Below are 19,869 nucleotides of genomic sequence, written 5' to 3'. Positions count from 1 at the left end.
TTTATGCCTGAATATTTATTTCAAATACTCCGTCGATTACGAAATTTCACTTATCCAGACCGTGTCCAAAATGTATCCCCCGCGATTTTTATTCACATGAACATATTATCTATCTTTCTAAAGAATCATTTTGTTTTAATACACTATTTCTTTTATTCAAACTACTAATTTCATAATATAAAATTATAATGCTTACCTTTTCCACGGAAGCCCTGACGGGTAGCACGAGGCGGAACGGCAGAGTAGCGGTCGGGCGGGTATAGAGTGTGGGAGCTTGTGTCACGCCAGACATTTTGAGAACACTGTTGCGGAAACCAATCACCTCCAGAGTCACCTCTCCGATGTTACTCAATCCCACCATATCATTTCCGCTTATGTCCAACATCTGTAAAATAAATTTCCATGAATTTATTTATTGTCATCACACACACAGAAATTAAATTCAATTCATTTATTTAACGGCAAGGCCTTGAACACACATAATTGCTAATCACAACTACTTTTTATTGTATCCTGGCCAAACTATTAAACTTTACTAATTATAATGACATATAGGTCGTATACTTGTCACCTGCTCATTGCAGACAACATTGTTGTCTTTGAGAACAATCCAGAAGACCTTCAAAACAGGAAAGACTTGCAAATGAAAGCCGCAAAGTAGGTTTAAAGATAGATGTCTTGAAGACAAAGGTATTAGTTGATAAAACTGCTTTGATGAACCAAAAGCGATCCTCGTCAATAGCCCTGTATTGACTGAGCGAGCAGCCTCGCGAGCCTGCCTTGAGCATTTGCATTGCGACAATCGCTGCACAAGGCAGCTCGCGATGAAATTAACGTTACGCGAGGCTGCCACGCGCAGTAAAACTGAGCCACAAGACATCCAAGCAATTTAGTTTTACAAAATAAATGCGAAAAAAGGGGATGTGCGAATTGCTGTCGCAGCTACTGCGTTTTTACTGATTCGACGAAGAAAAAGAAACAAAAATCTAAAAGGTTTTGGGTTAAAAAAATTTTGTATGAAAGTTGACTTGATTTTTCCCTTCTTTATGATCCCATCAAGGACTCAATCTTCTTTTTCAGATCTGCTACGGAGTGGTTCATTTCCTGGCTTCCACGCATCTTCCCTAAGGCCCCCTATTCGTGTATTCTGAACATTGCGAGTCACAATGATATTTATCCATAATGCAAGCGAGCGAGGCAAAATATTATGTACCGTCCTGAGTGCGTGCAGCAATCGTACCGAGGCACCTTTGAGCATCGACAAAAACCGACAAAGCTCGAGCAAGGCGGCATGTGCGTTTGCCTCGGATGAATCGCGTACTGACTGATTGAGCATTTGCTTCGAGGGGCTGCTCGCTCAGTCAGTACACGGCTATCGACACTCAAATCGAGCAGTTCAACAACTACATCTATCTCAGGCAACAAACGTCAATTGATAGTGGTACATATAACAAAATTCCTCGCAGGACCAAACTTGAAACTGGCCGACAGCCTGTTCTTAATAATAGTCTCTTCAAAAGTGACCTCTCATTGTATCTTAACCGTAAAGTGTTTGACTAATGTGTGCTACCAGTGCTCACATATAAATGGACACATAATGTAATAAAAATCTAAAAACTACAAGTAGCACAGTGGGGCATGGAGAAGTGTATGTTGGGTATAACGCGGAAAGATCACAAAAGAAACCAAGCAGACTAAATGGGCCGGACGTGTCGCTCGGTGAATGGACAACTGCTGGACAAATGCAGTCATACCATAGTACCCAAGGTACACTAAACTACCAAAGGGTCTGCCTCAAGATCGCTGGTTAGATGAAATCATTATTATCAAAAAATTAGTTACTTTAACGTAAGTTACAATATAATCTTTGCATTTGGGCCATAGTCATAGTGATGTAAGAATAGCTTACCTGATAATGATAGGCCGTGATCGGCACGGACTCGAATTGTTCATCAACAGTGATGAGCAACCTTTCGGCTGGCAGGTCGGGTAAAATGGTGGGCGGCCGTGACGACCAGCGAACCCTCAAGGACGAAGCGTTTGTGAAGATTTTCCCTCGTGAGTCTAGCACCGACACCTCCACTTCGGCTGGACCTCCTCCGTTCAGCACCGAAACCTGGACAAATAGAATGAGCCATTAATGAAATGCCCATGTAACGCAATTTAATGTTATTTTTATTTTATTTTTCGTTAGCTGTACGACCCGATGTGAATTTGGATGTTAACCACTTGCTCAACCTATTAGTTTCATTCTCTTGAATCCAAACACATACTGAAAAACAACATGTGAATTTCCGATTACACAAACACATTACCATTGGTTTGAAAACACTTCTAAGAAAATATAGAACCAATAGAAAAAAAAAATTTGAAAAAGGTAAGACACTTCTTCGCAGGAAAAAAACCTGCATCTCTCAGGTATCGCGGCCACGCACATAGACCACTATGCTAAAGGAGTCATCCTTAATGCGATAATTTTAACTAATGGCGTTTGTATTTTAAATCAAAGTAGGTATTACTTTAATTACTAACCGATGTCACTGATCACTCAGATTTTTTATTTATTTGACATTACCATTATTGGGGGCTTTTGGTATGTGTCAACGAAGAAGAAGAAATGAAGAGTACATGGCAAAAACAGACTCATTGACAAAATGATCATTGTGCTGAAGAGCAAAAAGAAGAATGAAATCATTAATGGTTGAAAAATGGGTTTAATATTAAGTAAAAGAATTTATACAATGACATTATTAATGGACAACGCACTCAATACAGTAGCTAGCAATTAAATTCACACACAGCGGCATTCGCACATGTATAGGTAGACGTCACGCAATTCCCATTATGCGATATCACGCATCGGGAATTTATAGCAATATCACCTTTATTGTAATGGCGTTAGAATAGTGTTTCTAGTGTCAATGCTCATTTGAGCGAATCCGTTCGAACCGAACCGTTCGGCAGACCCGACTAAAAGCATCGGGAATTTATAGCAATATCACCTTTATTGTAATGGCGTTAGAACAGATTATGCCATTCGGCAGACCCGACAAAAAAGTGAGTGTCATTTTTATTCCCAGATGAATCGTCCATATTAATGTCATTGAATTTACATATTGATTTCTCATTTATTTTAAAATATAATAAAAGTGAACAAAAGTAATAAAAACATATCCACTTTCTTCTCCCTTCATTCATGAACCAATAAAATCGTCATTGGTAGTTTTAATGATACCACTCTAGAGCACTTCTAGCGCCTGTACACGTGCATGGATTTACTGGCAGCAATAGTGTGTATTTTAAACTATCGTGACAATAACTGTTTACCCGTAAAAGTACTGACTGTCTCTCCAATTCGCCACTATTGTTCTACTGCGCAGATCGAAAAAATCCTGCTGTCGCATGAAAATTCAGAATCTTCCAAACTTTTTTGATTCATGCATGCAATCTTGGCAACTGCAGGATAATACATTTTTACCCATACATTTTCTTGTTATGACCGCGATAATACTTAATGTCAAGAGTAAATCCATGCACATGTAAACGGTGTATTCCTCTATTGAACAAATTGGTATTTAAATCTCAACAATGAAAAAAATGCGATGAGCCTGTTTTTGCCATGTACTTTTCATCAAATGGCTTTAGTAATGGAATCCAGTTATGGAAGAAAAACTTTCTTCTATTGAAATGGCGTCTATAATATAAGTATTCTAAACAAATAACTCGGTAGACTCGCCAAGTATTAGTTCATGCTATCTGTGCCAGTAGAAGATGAACCATTACCTGTGAGGATGGAGGCAGGGGGCACTCGGTATGGAGGGATCTCCGTAGAGTGAGTCGCAGGGAGTTCGGGTTGGTGCAGATGATGGTAGCCTGCGCCTCGGCAGCTCCTCCTTCCGAAGGCACTTCTGCAGAACTCATACTGCTGCCCACCACCTTCAGCAGCATCTCAGTCTGGCCCAACTGAAAGGACAACAAGCCCCAATATTATTTATCTGAAATTTACGATTCCATTACATTCAATTACAATTGAAACTACGTATTAAAATTTAAATTCCAATGTATTTTAACACATTAAATGCATGTGTGCGTTTTATTTACAGATGTCATGTCTGCAGTGCCCAAGACTAGGGTTATACGACGCGATTGCATAAGTGTGTTGTTTTGTGTTTTTTTTTTTCTTAAACACTCTATGCTTGCACTCGAAAATCATTGCATTATTATTATGCTGAATTATCAATTGAGTGATCCTTTACCTTGAGACACGTGACAGTGTAGGCGTGAAGACCTGTGGACACGGGCAACGAGAACTGTTCCACCCTGGCTGTCTCCGAATTCATCACGCTGATCTTTCTCTTCGGCTCAGCAGCACCAGGCCATGTGAGAGGTCCACCTGTTCAAATAAAGGAATATTTCATTAAAAACACTCCCCTACTGGTGACAATGGCAAATTGTCATCAAACAAACATGATTGATAGTGGGTTGATTTATTGGGCCTTCACTCTCAGCATTGGGCATCAGTTGAAGTATGGCGTCTTATCGTAGATAAGATTTAACTTTTTTAATTTGGCTATGTATTTTTACCACGTTTTTATTAGCTCGTATTCTTGCTTGTCCAGTACAAATTTTTTTCTTGTTTGTCCAAGATTTGTATTGGACGATTGAAGATTTTTAACTAACTTCCCGACTAGCTAGACATTTGTAACTTTTAGAATATATCAGAACACGACGACAATGCATTCTCTTAGCCATCTTTAAGCAGAATTGAATTCATTTTCAGTTAATTTTGTTTTGTATGGAAAGTTATTTCAGAAAAAATTCGTAAAAAGTAAAACTCTATTATTGGTTGCTATGTGGGTATAGCAACTAAATTATTAATATATATGTTACGCCGAATGTGCGAAATTGACTATAACATGAAATGGGCAAAATTTTGCGTAAATCATGAAAAATGCAAGCCCGTTGCCTTATTCATGAATAAGACAAAATATCTGCCAAGTCCGTGAATTGGGCAGTAATTTTTCTGCCTAGTTCATGCATTGGACAAATTAGATAGTAGTGCTACGGTGGTGTTTTTTGCAACTAAACTAAATGTGTCAAAAGCTCATGCATTGGTCAAAATTTACATATATTATCTATGGTCAAAATAAATGGTCACGCTCCGGTGGTATTTTTTGCAACTAATCAAACTAACCAAATGTGTCAAATGTCATTGATTATAATATAAAAATATACCAATCAATAACTACAATGACATTCATATCCATTTACTATGCACAAAAAAATCTAGAACTATAATATGATAACGGAAGAATTTTATTAAAAGGTTTTTTCGCGATTTGATTCGTGCTTAGGTGTCGATTGTATGTTTGTGATAGTTTGTTGACACTTGTTAGCTAACCTCAAAATGGACATTCAGTTGAATTCAGAATTACAAAACCTAACCTAACCTAATTATAATAATATTATATTATGTCCAATTATAACTAATAAAACCATCCGTATTAAATTTACTTTTTCTACTGTCATGTTGACAGTTTAAGAATTCCATACCCTGGTGAATTCACGTACTCGGCAGATAATTTACCTAATTCATGAATAAGGCAACGGGCTTGACTGTTACATGAATTAGCCAAAATTTTGCCCATTTCATGTAATAGTCAATTTCGCACATTCGGCGTAACATATACGTGCGTTACTATGGAAATCAATATGAAATGTCAAAATGATATTTCAGTATTCTATATTTATTCAGTATTTCTATCAAGTACAAAAAGAAGTATTTATTAATACATAGGATTGTCAAGTTTATATGATTCAACAGAAAATTTAAAAACATGGTATATAAAAAGTTCTTTTTATCTTGCAATTATTTTTCCTTGGCTAAAAGTCTAAATAAGAGCTTTATAAGTCTTGTTAGTATTGACATGCATCTTCGTTGACTATCACAGAAGAACATGTATAACCAACCTGAGAAGACAATATTTGCAGCACTTCCGATCGTCAGCAGGGGCTCCGGTGTCACTCTCTTGAGAGGCGAATGGCACGCCAGGTTCACAACTTGACTCAGCTTCGACCATTTGACGTTCACTCGCGCCGTGCCCGGTTCACTGCAGGTTGCATACAATATTGTGCAAGCCACATCTGAAATTTGCAAGACATTTTACGTTACAATACCTATATTATGAAAAAAATCACTTACACTCAGTATCCTTAAAGTGGAACTACACCAGAAACTTGTGTTGTCAACCTCATAAAATTTAACGATAATTATCATATTTTATTGGACCATAAATTACATTAACAGTTTCGCTGCCTAGTATATACTATAGAATTGACCCCATGTGCCAATCCACGAAAACGTAAAAATTAGGTCAAGTTAGATGAAAACAAGTGATGACTATATTCATAATATTTTTTTAGTAGATAAACATGTCATTACGGCAGTAAAATATTATGTCACCGGTGGTCGGAGGAGCCGGGCGGCACTGCTCTTCAACTTGAACCGTATTTGTTATAAATAAGTTATGTTATTACAAGTCGTAAATTATAAAAATTTTCACAGTACTTAACATTGAAAACATTCAAGTGGCTTGTAAAATGCTCGAAAATATTATTATGTTACGCAATTTATTTTATGGATTTTTTTATGGCCTGAGATACCGATAATATCGTTCCCTAATTGATTTTATGAGATTTGGTGTTCACCATGTTATGAAAAATATCAAATTTCAAAGCAATCCACTTGAGTAACACTAATATGAAGACCAATTAATATTTTCTTTGAACAGTGGCGTGCTTGACTAAAAAACTTTTTATATTTATAAAATCATACTGAAAAATATTCTAAATAACCTAATGCTGCCACTGCCGAACATGTGATAAGTGATAATGATAAGTGGTATGTAGGTAGGACCTTATAAAACACAGTGCCGAAAAATGTCTATAAAAAAAACAAGTTAAAAACCATCTAGCGAAAAATATCGGTAACGTATTCATCTACGATGCCAGCTAAGAAATAAATCACTCAATGGTAGTGCCAGTGAAATAATGACAATTTCGTGGTTACTATACAGGCGGCTCCAATCGGATACGGCGGCACCGACTATGAGTGGTGACGCGGCTCCGATCGGAGCCGGAGGCAGCGATGCTGTTAATCGTTTGTTGCACTAAGTTTAGAAATGTTGGAGTTGTCAAATCCGTCCACACTGAGGGCGACATGTAAAAATGAGGTCACTCATCATAAAAATAATCGCTCGAGTTCCCGAGTTTTAATTACTTTTATCGTTTTCAGAATCGTATTTCACTTACATGTTGATGTCAAGAATTGTCGACGTTTGTTTCAAGGAGCGTCGGTATTTTCTCAAAGAGCGAGCAACTCACTAAATGGTTCATTGATAATAAAATTATTGTTAATAAAATTCACATACCAGTTGATTGAATACGAAGTGCTACGTAGGTAGGTACTAGAATTCAGTGATATCGACTATGTGTTTTTTACTCTTTATTCCCCCGTGTAGGTAGCCATTGCCCATCAATGGGAGCATAGCAATTATTTTGATTACTTATTTATTACGTATTTTGTTATATTGTTTACAGAGTCAAAATAATAGTATTTTACTATAATCATAAATAATACGCGACGCAGTAATAAGTCGCACATGGAAAATCATGCCTGATATTTTTGTATTTGTTAAAAAACTAGAAATCTCGTTCTTGACCATTTTTTCCACGTACTTGTGTGAAAGTATTTTTTCTATATTGCATCACGTACATTCAAAGACTAGACATATGTTGACAAAGGAAGACTCAGCAGCATGTATTAATTATTATTTGCAATCAACGACATTTATCAGCTTGATATAAAAAAGTCTCGAAAATAACATGAAACAAAAAAATAATTGTGAACATACGTAATTTTGAAAATGTTTAAGAAAAATTGTAAGTATAATAACCAATAGAAAAAATAATATTGAAAAAAGTAAGACAACCCGCAGGATCGAACCTGCATCGCTCGGGTATCGCGCCCGCCGCGCATAGGTAGGGTCGGAAAAAAAATTCTATTGGTTAAATACATTTTTTCAGAAGCATTTTCAAAATTATGTATCTTTAATACTTAGAATATTACATTCTTAAACCATGTAAATTATTCGTTGAATAAAAAAAATGTTTATTAAAGATTAAGTACTTAGTACTAAGTACTTACTAAATGTTTTTATCTTTCCTTATTTTCTTTCATTTTTGTGTATAATTTTTTATATATTCAATAAACGGTATAGTTACCAATTTACCTAATTGTTTTTTTTTTTCTATTCAGTAAATACGATTTAGAATATTTAGATTATTTATCATGTGTACATCTAAAAACGTGGCAAACGAAATTTATTTTCAATGAACATGCATTTATTATGCAGTTATTCTGTACAATATTTTTTCTTTCATTAAAGGGGTACATTTTTAATTGAGAGGCCTACTGCATACTGTACCTACCGAGTTACCCACTTACCTACTTGTGCATATCCAACTATTACGTATGTAGGTGGTAACTTTTTATATATTTTTTAAATTTTATAATTTGATAATTATTGTACTGATAATTATTAGTAATTATGCCCTTTATCCGTATGAGTTAGAATAAGTACCTAGCTAGATAATGTTATTATCTAGATTACTAATATTATTATCTAGATAGCTAATTAGTTAGTGGTATATAACTGTAACTTCTTTCTATTGTAACTTTGGGCTTGTTCAGATGGCGCGATTTGACTCGCGCGTAAAAACTCGTGCACATTCCAGGTACAAGTGAATTGAGTCGTTTGCATGTCGATGGCTGGAACTAGGAATTACTAGTTTTGAGTAATGGCTGATCACAGTTTTGACGCCCCTAAAAGTGACAAAAACATGGACCCTTCGATGACATTTTGTAATTTTTTTGAGTTGTAATTTTGTGGAACAGAAGAGGAGCGATATACCACTATAATTGAAATCCCTAATTGCATCATTATTATAACACGCAAGCAATAAAAAAATATAACCATAATTCTCTGATAGGTAAGAATGATTACCTACATGTAAGTGTTTACATGTACTTACCTACATCTACATCGAGGTTTGATTTAAAATAATATGCCATAGATGAAGACAATGATATTGATTATTATCGTATTGGTATGGTTTATCTTTTTATTAAGAATTTATAGTAAAGTAAAATAATAATTTTGGTGTCTTTTTCTCGAAGTTTGATATCGACCAAATTGAAGTAGGTACCTACTTACCTACATCTACTAATATATAAATAAGTACCTATAATATTTTTCACTGTAATAGGTACCTACATTAAAGAGTGCATGAGTCCCAGTCGCAAATATCGAGCGCCTTTTGATAGGTAGGTATAGCGTGTCCCGACTCACGACAAATACGAATAAATAATAATAATCAGGCGAACGTTCCGTGGCTTACAAGAAAAAATGACGTTGCCGCGACACGTTGCCTCTCTGTGTGGACAAATGAGCAACGTCAACAAGTAGCAACACCTTCGATTTTATTACCCTATTCCGAAACATAGTCGTTAAATTTTATGAGGTTGGCGACAAAAGTTTCTGGTGTGGACTAGGCATTAGAGCCCTGGAATAAATATTTACATCCAATTTTATATGGTGATTGTCTGACATGTCCTCGTAATAATAGAAAATGCAATAAATTTGTAGTTAATTAAATCAATTTTGTAATCGATTCAATTTAATTAAATTCTTTTTGGAGATCACTCTTGCGCATCTATTCTATACGCAAGGCTGGTATCGGCAGCTATCGAGGGTATTTTATCATATTTATGTATTGAGGCAGTTAATTGTTACAATAAGTTAACAGTCTGAACTCTCAAAAAGTACTATGTATATAAGAGAGGTGCTGTTAAAACATAGCACTAACAATTATAATACTTCAATACATAAATATGATAAACTACCCTCGATTAGACTTTGAAAATATATTTCTAAGCACCTCGGAATATATTAAAACTTCACTCTTATTCAATTGTTCGATTTTTGTTTTTAATTTGATTATTCCACTAGCTTTTGATCGGTGAAAGACACTCGCAAATCGGTTGAATACTCTGAAATAATAGCATACCAATAAGATCGTCTTTCTCTCGCCCTTTCTCCATGTCGGTTCTTTCAAATTTCACTCCCTCGATGGTGGATATTTCAAAGGGCATCTGGTCACAGCTGAAAGATAAACAACAATGAATTTAGCTACCGTACAGAATTCCCTAGTGAAAAACAGGAACAAAATTTAATTGGATGCACGATGAATTTACAAATTTTAATTAATTCAATATTAAATACATATTTAGTTTGCGTCTCACGCTTTAGCTTTGGGGCATACATGCACAGGATAGATCGCTTTTGCAGCTCGTTTAAATATTGCATGGGATAACTTACTTGGTGTAAGGGAGCGCCTCTCCGTCAGATGTGTCTAAGGAATCGGAATACAGTGCCACATGCAGCGCCAGACCGGTACCGACCGGACCTTCGCCCTGGCTCCACACCACTTTCAGTTTCATCGGTTCGACCACCATAATACTAAAAAGGAATAAGAAATATATGTGTTTAAGATGCATCATTATGCGTTAAGTCACCTTCCAATTCCCCACCTCCGTTTATATTCATCATGGTATCATCTGCCCGCTAACCCCTACTATACTACATTACATTATTTATTGGCAAAACCTATAAAAGAGAAGCTTCCAACGATGTACAAATACGAAAAAAATCATATGAAATAATATGGAAGTATCGCTTTTTTGTAACCTGAGAAAGTAGACACCTACCTAATTAATGTAAAGTCATAGAACAGATTGATAAATAGAATTCAGATAGGCTATAGTGGCTAATTTTCTAGCAGGTATCTCAATTTTTGTCAGTTTTGATTTGTTTGATGTAATGAATTCAAAATATACTTTATAACATAATAGATTTAAGACGGTGCTTCAGTGAAACGGCAAATAATTTTCAACTATAGGTGCGACGAAATTTCAGACTGGCTGGCAATCGGAGAGCGAAAGTCGAGCTGTGAACACCTCAATTTGTTTTGTGATGGCGACGGGGGAATTTATTCTTAAATCGTGTAAAGATGACTAAAAACGTTACTCATTTACTTGAAAAAGAAAACATGTCAATGAATATATCATTAATATTAGTAATAGAACAATAAACATGACATTAAATGGATGCATGTTGACTTTTTATGACAAATTATGTTTTGTTCTGCATGAGTTATTTGCACAATCTTCGCGTCGCGTAGTCACATTCGTTTTAGACCGTGCCCCAGCTGAAGTATAGCCTTAAGCAATGACAAAAAACTCGATTCACAATAAAAGACTTTTATAAATATTATAAACTCGTATCTTGAGTTACGTGTTTGTAAGTATCAGAATACTGAACTCCGACAGATGATTATACTGAAGCACTTTCTCGTATGTCAAGAATATGACTGATCGGTCGAAAGTATAGTGCGATAGATTGAAGAAACATTACATTTTTTTCATGAAAATATGTGTAAGTATTCTAAATGGATATTTCATAAGAGAAAATTTATTTCTGAATTAAAAACTGAGAGAATGGAGTTGTTATTTGCCTCTCCTGAAAAGTTGTGTTTTTTGAGGTATGTGTTTCTCGAAAATTAACGACACTATATCCCAATACACTACATTTTGAAGCGGGGTTATGAATGTGTGAGTATACTACGAAAATGAGCCACACATTATATAAGCAATAGTGAGTTGAAACCTTTAAATACACCAATATTGAATGAGCGTCAGTGCATAAACCGAGAGCAGTTGGCAGAACGAAGTACATGCTTAGAGTGACCTATTCTTGACACATGTTTAAGTTTATCCCATATTCTTCCATACTCGAGATCGGTTGCCTATTAGATACCCCACACCCGTGAAGTATTTCAGTTCCCATTAATTCTGTGTTCCCTGATGTAAATACATATTTAGCGAAATTAATCACCTTTAGACATGGTGACCATACTATTTAGCTTTGTTTTATTTTTCATACAACTTTTCTAATTTCGATTGTAATATTAGAGAGTTATAATAAAAAAATAATCACTTTAACTGGATAAAAAATACATATATTTATTTCCCAGCGCCAACTGGTCTACCAACTGAAATTGAATGGACAACTGAACCGATTGTCTATCTTCCCAAACTTTTTTATACCACTGACCCCCCCCCCATCCCAAAATCCAGTGACGTTCCTAGGTAAAGTGCAGTCCTTATGCAGACTTAGAATGTTTCATTTTGATACTCGAATTGTATGCGAAATTGTTGGAAAAAAAAATACTCAGGATTAGAGAATTTTTACGAAACCCACTCTCAAACAGCGGTGGTTTTAGGCACACGCAGGTCTGAGGCGCTGACAAGTTTAGATGCCCCCTTTTGATTTTTAAACTAAAAGATTAACACTACTACAACAATCATAAACACCCGGGCTTCGAAAAAATCACATAAATATATTGTGACCTCACCGGGATCGAACCCGGAGCTCCCGGATGAAAGGGCACCGCCTGACGCAGCGCACCACGAGAGCCACCTAAGATCTCGGTACTGCCTAACGAAATGACCGCATCGCGACTGCTTTCAGCAGTTGTAATGATCGTTTATTTCTTCATTTGCCAACCCTAAGCAACGCATGACCTGCCCACCCCCCAATGGGACGTCACTGCCAAAATCAGAAAATAGTAATCCCCGGCCCCCCTCTGCCGAAAATTTTCACAACAGAAAAGCGAATACCTAGTCGTAAAATTATAAATATTAACTGCGCGTAATTTGTAGTAGATTTGTAGATCAGTAGATTCATCAACCCGAATTGCAAAGAAGTTGCCATGTTTAAAATCGGAAATATTAATTTTAATATTGTATCCCAATGCATTCAATTCATCTTATGTTAGTTTTAATTTCGATCAACATAAATATTTAAATATATTATTATAATGTGTTCTTATCTAATAAATTTAAATATATTATACATAAGTAGGTAATAGGTATGTAATTGTAGAAAAATATTTGTAATTACTTTCATAAAAAAACATTTCGCGGCCCTCAGCAGAAGTCCTACGGTCGCCCGGGAGGCGGCGACCCATGAGTTTGGGAAGCACTGGTCTAAATACACCGCCATTTCAAAACTGAATGTACCAAAACTGAAAAGTCGTCTTAATAAGTAAGTTAAATATATATTCTGCTAGTAGAATAATATATTATTTTATATTGTAACATTATTACAAAATAAACAATATCATTGAACAATGATTCATAATAAGAAAAGTTTTGAATTAGTCCATAAATCTGTGATTTTATTTCGTTAAGTTGGCTACGACGTGTGGATCGCGCATGCGCAGGTGATCTTGCAGGTCATATTCTAATGAAAGCATTGATAAACAAGAGCAGTGTTGCCAACCGTACTATAATTCCGTGTCCGCGTACTATGTACGATATAAAACAAGTATAGTACGCCCAAAATACTATATAATATTTGAATATCGGAAAAAATATGTAAAAAGTACTAAATTTCGATATTTCCGTTCGACAAATTGGTGCAAAGTACTATAATTTCGCAGGAAAAATCTGTGTGTGTACTTAATAATGTACGCACGTTAGAAGTTATACTTCTTTGGCGTAACAAAACAAAAACGAATCCTTGCTATACAGCGGTTATAATCGATTCAGAAGTGCGCATGATGAATTAATAAAAAAAATGCTCGAAAAACGTAAAAAAAAAATCCCTTGACTGGTTTAAAGCGTCAATTACACTGAGCTACTTTACGAGCTGTTTGTTGGCAAATTTAATAGCGGGCGATTCAGCTACTGCGATTGTGATGATGACACACAAAACTTTCCATTCGCTGAGAAGCCACAAGCCAGCGACTATTTTGACAGAACGTAGTTCGTTTTTATACCTGGAGGTTGCTACTGCGCAGACGGAGTAGGCCCACACGCCGGCGTGTAGCGTGTAAAGTTGACCGGCTTTCAACTTTTCTCGGTAGATTGTTTACAATCTGCTTGTTAGCTTGTTCAATGATGACACTGGGCGACTTTACAGGCAGATTGTAAATTCGCCAACAAGCAGCTCGTAAAGTAGCTCAATGTAATTGACGCATAAAATGAAATTTCTTAAATTCTTCGGTAGGTAAGCGTGTTTGGTGGCAAGAGGTACCTAAATAAAAAGGGGTCTCGGAGTTTCTCAAATTCTCCGTTGTTTTTTGTTCTTAGAAACAAAAAACCTATACATTTTCATCAGATGACAACGCGTACTATATTTTTTCCCCAAATACTATAATTTTGGAGGCTTTGTACTATAATAATTCCACTTTGAAAACATGGCAGCACTGTGATAAACGAACATACAGACAAATTTTATCTCGACCAGTGTTGCCAACCGTACTATAATTATAGTATTTGTACTATAATTTTGGCCCGCGTACTATGTACGATATAAAACAGGTATAATACTCCCAAAATACTATAATTTTGAAAATTCGGAAAAATAGATAAAAAAAATGGCGCTAAAGCTGTTCGGGAGAACTAAAATACCTAACTTTTTAACTTTTGTCTAAAAAACGAGACGTTAATCACCTTCTATTTGAATTTTCGTCTAAAAAAAAGGAGACGTTGATCACCTTACATTTCATTTTTTGTCTAAAAAAACGAGACGTTAATCACCTTCTATTTGAATTTTCGACTAAAAAAAAGGAGACGTTAATCACCTTACATTTCATTTTTTGTCTAAAAAACGAGACGTTAATCACTTTCTATTTGAATTTTCGTCTAAAAAAAAGGAGACGTCAATCACCTTACATTTCATTTTTTGTCTAAAAAAACGAGACGTTATTACTTTACATTTGAATTTTTGTCTAAAGAAAGATGACGTTAATTACTTTACGCGAAATTTTTGGAAAATGCAGAAAAGTCTTCGTCATTCAACGCGTACTATATTTTTTGCCGAAATACTATAATTTTGGATGCTCGGTACTATAATTCCACTTTGAAAATATGGCAACACTGATCTCGACGCATTCGCGTATTGTGATAGCGGGCATCCCCACAACATTTTGCGTTCAGTACTTTTGCAGCGACACAAAATAGAGACGCGACATAAGTAACTAGTTTCTCGATTCGGTACTTTGGCGTAATGAAATCAACAATCAAATAATTTTGACTATTAATAGAAGGGGGATTATACGTTTATTTGTTATAACATTTGAAATTATTTAGGAAAATGCTGAAGCTAGTCAGATGGATAATAGTCAGTTGACATTCCGTTTTTCTTACTGACGCAAAATGGCTGAATGTTTATTGTGATTACTTACTCGAGAGTAGTTATAAACGATTGTACTAATGGCGAAGTGTAGTATTATTGGCCACTTACTTATCCACTCATCGTGGCGGATTGTCTTTTCATACGAACTACAAATAAATTGGCAAATAAATGTCATAGCAGTGGTGTAAGTACTCTGCAAATGAGCATGCAATCAGTGGCGGCCGGTGACAAGAATATGAGGGAGTGCAAAAAAGACTCACCTATTTATGCAAGAAGTCCATCCTCCGATCCTTGGATTTTGAAAACACGTCAATAACACGAATATTAAAGTCTGGTATTGACGATATCAATTGTTTTTCTATACTAAGCATCGCAAGAGCATTTAGCCTGCCTTGAGACATGGTATTTCTCAAAAATGACTTAACCCTCTTTAAAGTTGAGAAACAACGCTCACTTTCCACTGAAGTCATCGGAATTGTACAAATTATTTTTAATAGGGTAACACTTTCACTAAATACTTCCAGTAAATTATTATTAGTGAAAAGTTGAAGTATCGACAATGCTCCATCAGTAACGTAGAAATCTTCTCTACTGTAGACTATTAGTTCATTTTTAAGTTTAAATTTGTCAATAATGTCGTATAATGTGGTTACCGTATTAAAATCTGTAGTTGGAAAATTTGTATGATAATCCCGGAACTTTTCACTAAAAAACAATTTGGCTATTACTAAATGACCTTTATATTCGAAACGATCTTTCGCTTGGTTCACTATAATGTCGCATACTTCATTGCATATTACAGAATGAGGTAAATCATTGGGACGACGTTTTTTCGATGGTTGAATTTGTGACATATGATTATTTTGACGAATACATTGTATAGCACGCGTAAAGTGTTCAATGTCCATATTTATCTCCAACACGTCCTTTGACCTCGATTGAAGTTGTTTAAAAAGTATATCACAGTTTGGCATAATTTTGGCAAAGAAATCTAACCAATAGTTAAAATTGTCTTCGTTTAAATACCGTAACAACATTCCAGCTTGATTAATGGTATCGGCGTCTAAATTTTCAGATTCTAAAATGTGTTCCATGCACTCTTTTAACTGATCGCGATAAGTATGCACAACAGTAACTGTTCTTATATTGAAATTCCACCTCGTTGTTGGTGCTGCTGGTATTTTTCTATGAACTATTTCTTTCAAGATATCAGTTCGCTTCGCAGACCTCGAAAAAAAAATTGGAAACGCTCGTAAATTAGCAAAAAAGTTTCGGACTATGGTGTTAGCTGAAACACTTCTTTCCATTATCAAATTCAATTGATGTGCATAACAATGTATGAAGTGTGCGTGTGGATACGAAGCTTTTATCAAAGCCTGTACACCACCTAATCGGCCACTCATCACGGATGCGCCGTCATAACTCTGGCCAATTAGTTGTGCTTGTTTAATGTCGAGAACTTCTAGTTCTTTCAAAATTTCAGATGCAATACCTGCCGCAGTGTGGTTTTTCGGCGTCATAAATTTCCAGAATCGTTCATGTATCTGTCCGCGTAGTTCATACCTTATGACCAAAACAAGTTGTTCTGTAGTAGATATGTCCGTTGTTTCATCTGCTTGTATAGCTACAAACTTGCTTTGTGATATTTCATTTTTAATTTCGTTACGGCACACCTCTAGAATCGAATCTAAAATGTCATTTTGAATCGTTTTTGACGTACCCTTAAAAACACTATTGCTCTCCAAATGCTGTTTCATGGCTATGTCAATTTCCGAGACAAAGTCAATAAGCCCTCGGTAAACACCTGGATTATTTGAATCTGCAGATTCATCATGTCCTCTAAGAGCTAATTCAAATGCACCACAGAACTTCACACAGTCAATCAATCTGGATAAAATATAACGATTTTTGTCAACACGTTCGTTAAATTGTTTCACAGATAAACGGTACCCTGCATCCAATTGTGAACGTATATCTATTTCTCCCAAGACTGCAAGTTGCATTTCATTTAAAATATGTTTTTCTGAACCACTGTGTTTTTTGATTTTTACTGACAGGTGGACCAAGTCTTGAATCCCATGGACCGTCCAGTTAACATCTCCGCCGAAAAACAGGCACGGAAAACAAAATAGGGTATTAAGAATATTACATCCGCAAAGCCATTGTGTTTTTGAGTACATTTGCACATTAAATTTCCGATTAACAATCTTCGATTTCACTGTACACTTTTGAATTAAATTTATACATGGTAAAGGACGGCCTGCCACTTTAATATCAATTCGTTTGGAAAAATCGTGACGATTGTCCTTAATATATGCAATTGAATACACGGTACTCATTGTAAATACTATTAAATCTATATTATAAACCCAACTGTCGAACGATCAACCCATAGACTATATCAACCAAACTAACAGTCGTGAATATGATTATATTTTTGACACAATATGCATCGACATGAAGTTCGTCATTTCATTATAATAATTAGGCTTCCAACTGTACCTCGACGCGTCGCCTGAGTTATATGTAGGAATATTCATATTGGTTTGTGAGGTTTGTGTATAAAGTCCAAATGACTAGCTTATGTGTGTGTGCTTTCGGCCGGTGCACTGTACTTGAAATGAAAAGAATATGAAAAACATCGTTTCCAACGAAGACTCATGTAGTCTTATAGAACTTTGGTGATTTTGATTCTACAAGCTTCATTTATTTTGTCGCTGTGGTTGTCCGCTATAAATGTATGCGTGAAAAATGTGCGTAAATTCAAGGAACACTTCGAATAATGCTCCTGCATCGATGGAATTATTACGTGTGTATTGGTCGCGTCTCATCGACATTGTTTTTTCGACATTTGTGTGTATGGGTGGCTGAGGCGAAGTGTTGAAACGCTTGCGTCACCATTGTTTGAAAACGCGCGGAATTTAAAATGAGTGATTTCGCATAAGTTTTCGATATCGCATTTTTCTGAATCATGGGGGTTTTATATTACCTATATATTTTTATTTAATCTATGACGGGAGTGCACTGCACACTTTGCTCCTTTACTAGAGCCGTCCCTGCATGCAATGCTAAGTCACTCGTACTTATGGACCAGCGCATCGATTATATACACAAGGCTGCTATCGAGAGTTGTTTATCATATTTATGTAATGATTAGGTATTATAATTGTTACAATAAGTTAATCATCTGAATTTTCAAAAATTGCTATATTTAAACAGCACCTCTCTTGGGTGTTAACTTTTAGAATGAGATAGAGTACGTTAATTACAAATTGAAAATTGAGATACGAGATGTTGAAAAAATATCTATGTTATGGGTCACGTCCGCCGCTTCAATTTATTGTTCCCCGCGAGCTGTCAAATATTGTTACCAGACAAAAAAGAAAAGACCCCGGCGCGACAGTTTCAAATTCTAGATCAACAATAAACTGTTTTTGATTGTTCCTGAAAGTTTTATTTAAATATTCCCACAAATAAGCCAATAAACCAAGATTATATCATTTACTAGAAAAAACCAATTTCACTCAAATTTGCCCGGGAATAGGGGTAAATTTTATTAAAACCTGCCGGGGTTGAAAGTGTTAACATCAATATCGAAACACCTCCCAACTAAAAGGTTGCACAGCCCTACCTTACGTCCAATATTACAAACATTATCTTTCAAAACGACGATGTGAATCTCGGGTACCCAAGGTAACAAAGGAAAGTACCTGCCTGCAACCAAGGGCATCGGTCGTCGCCCGGCCGGAGTGACAGAAAAAAAATCATCGTTAGGTTTTGACTTGACCGAAGGCCTTCCCTTTACCCCTCCCCGCTGTCTCACGACCCATAGGTTCGTTGCAGATAAGGGTAGTCAGTACTGATTCTCTCGCCAAAGTGAAAGCTGATATCCAGGGCTGCACCTTTGGTGTGGCCCGGATTCTTTACGATGTAAACTGTAAAGTCGCACTCGTTTCATTATTATAAATCAGTGAATTCCTTTTGTGTAATCGGCTCACGGGCTCAATAATAATCCCTATAATCACCTCAAAACCACGCGTCGCGTCCTCGATAAAACGCTTTCGCGCCGATTCGGCTAATGCGTTCAAACACGTGTTCCCATATAATGACTGTGCGATAGTTAAATCTAAGACTCCTGTGTAAGTGTAATTAATGATGTAATCCAACCGATGTCTGAAAAGTTAATGTTATTAAATGTCTCCGCGGAGAACCCGTCAAATCAAAAGTTTCTGTGTTATAATTTACCCTGTCAGTAATGACGTCACACACATCCCTCTAACCGAAATGATACTGGAGGAGGTTCTACCACCGACATACATGTGAGTCCACCCATTCTTCCCGGTGTCAATATCGAGTGACTATAATAGTAGTTACATAATATTTGTTTTACTACATGCTGCAGTGACATGACTAATACAATTGTTAAGACAGTTTTGACCGTTTAGACCAGTGTCTGCCAAACTTTTTTACTTCACGGCACACTGGTGATTCTTGTTCCTTGTTATTTAAGTAAGCACTTTCTTTTTTTTATTAAACTACGAAGTCT

The 19,869-nt window shown here is 36.0% G+C and overlaps 1 protein-coding gene across 1 annotated transcript in view; it reads right to left on the bottom strand.

Annotated features, from left to right (window-relative positions):
• Gp210 (nucleoporin 210) overlaps window positions 1-19,869 on the bottom strand; it is a 79,017-nt gene that overhangs the window by 22,563 nt on the left and 36,585 nt on the right. The window contains exons 12-18 of the mRNA XM_085950326.1: window positions 10,440-10,580; window positions 10,129-10,223; window positions 5,971-6,144; window positions 4,257-4,393; window positions 3,784-3,963; window positions 1,910-2,116; window positions 197-385 (exon numbers count right to left, since the gene is read on the bottom strand). Of these exons, the coding sequence (XP_085806452.1) occupies window positions 197-385; window positions 1,910-2,116; window positions 3,784-3,963; window positions 4,257-4,393; window positions 5,971-6,144; window positions 10,129-10,223; window positions 10,440-10,580 (1,123 nt within the window). The remainder of the gene's footprint in view (window positions 1-196; window positions 386-1,909; window positions 2,117-3,783; window positions 3,964-4,256; window positions 4,394-5,970; window positions 6,145-10,128; window positions 10,224-10,439; window positions 10,581-19,869) is intronic.

This window comes from Rhyacophila brunnea, unplaced genomic scaffold, assembly GCF_057557595.1.
Source record: "Rhyacophila brunnea isolate RB1 unplaced genomic scaffold, BYU_Rbru_1.0 scaffold_23, whole genome shotgun sequence".
Taxonomy (NCBI): domain Eukaryota; kingdom Metazoa; phylum Arthropoda; class Insecta; order Trichoptera; family Rhyacophilidae; genus Rhyacophila; species Rhyacophila brunnea.
Note: the sequence above shows the minus strand (reverse complement) of the source record. Positions and strands in the feature narration are given on the sequence as shown.